This window comes from Otolemur garnettii, unplaced genomic scaffold (genome assembly GCF_000181295.1).
Source record: "Otolemur garnettii isolate 467f Iridium unplaced genomic scaffold, OtoGar3 scaffold00181, whole genome shotgun sequence".
Lineage (NCBI taxonomy): Eukaryota > Metazoa > Chordata > Mammalia > Primates > Galagidae > Otolemur > Otolemur garnettii.
In genome coordinates, this window is record NW_003852576.1 from 604206 (window position 1) to 605295 (window position 1090).

Below are 1090 nucleotides of genomic sequence, written 5' to 3' on the forward strand. Positions count from 1 at the left end.
ACCAGATCTTCAAGATTTTGTTTCTGGTGCTCTTGCCGACAAAAGCACCTGGGATGAGTACAAAGGAAACTTAAAACGCCAAAAAGGAGAAAGGTAATTAAAAATTTGAGATAATTTTAATATTCTGTTTCTTCTTGTGCTTTATTTTTAGATATAACCAAGCTGTAGAGTTTATTTTTAACTTCAGATTTGTTAAATTTAACTAACTGTCATTAAAGAAGTGATAACAGACCTATATAGAACAGGTAAGTGAGCGAAGTGTTGGAATATTTTTCTTCTCTTTTCTTTTTTTTTTAATTTTTTTTTAGAGACAGAGTCTCATTTTATCACCCTCAGTAGAGTGATGTGGCATCACAGCTCCTCCCCCACACACACACACAACACATTAGATTTGGTTTCCCTCTTTCCAGCTGTCTGAAACCAACTGGATATTACTTTCATGTTTTAACACTTAGGCTTATCCTAATTTCCTTTTAAATGTCCTTGACTCAAGTCAAGAATATAGATAGATATTTTTTTCCTTTTTTTGAGTCTTACTCTCTTATCTTCAGTAGAGTGCCATGGTGTCACAGCTCACAGCAACCTCAAACTATTGGGCTCAAGTGATCCTCTTGCCTCAGCCCCCCCCAAGTAGCTGGGAGTACTAGCAACCACCACAACACCCTGCTATTTTTAGAGACGGGGTCTCACTCTTCCTCAGGCTGGTCTCCAGCCTGTGAGTTCAGGCACTCTACCTGCCTCAGCCTTCCCAGAGTGCAGGGATTACAGGCTTGAGCCACTGCACCCAGTCTAAGAATATATTTTTAAAGCTATGTCACCTTCTTCAGATACTGCAGTTCAAACTTGTTAAAAGACACTTTTAGTACCTGTTAGGTGTAGTATATGAAAATGTGATGTATGTTAGATAGTTCCAGAGTTTTCCATATCTATTCTGGATCTTGTATTGAACAGTTAACTCCTATTCTTTAGTGTTTGGTTCCTTCTTCTTGACTAGTCTTTAATCTTATATTCTAATCTCCTAGGCTACTAAACAAAATAGGTTGAAGTAATTTCTGAGTCAGTTCTTTGGGGTTTTTTTTCTTTTCTTTTT

The 1090-nt window shown here is 37.2% G+C and overlaps 1 protein-coding gene across 1 annotated transcript in view; it reads left to right on the forward strand.

Annotated features, from left to right (window-relative positions):
- LIAS (lipoic acid synthetase) overlaps positions 1-1090 on the forward strand; it is a 20707-nt gene that overhangs the window by 1312 nt on the left and 18305 nt on the right. The window contains exon 2 of the mRNA XM_023519627.1: positions 6-93. Coding sequence (XP_023375395.1) covers positions 6-93 — 88 coding nt within the window. The remainder of the gene's footprint in view (positions 1-5; positions 94-1090) is intronic.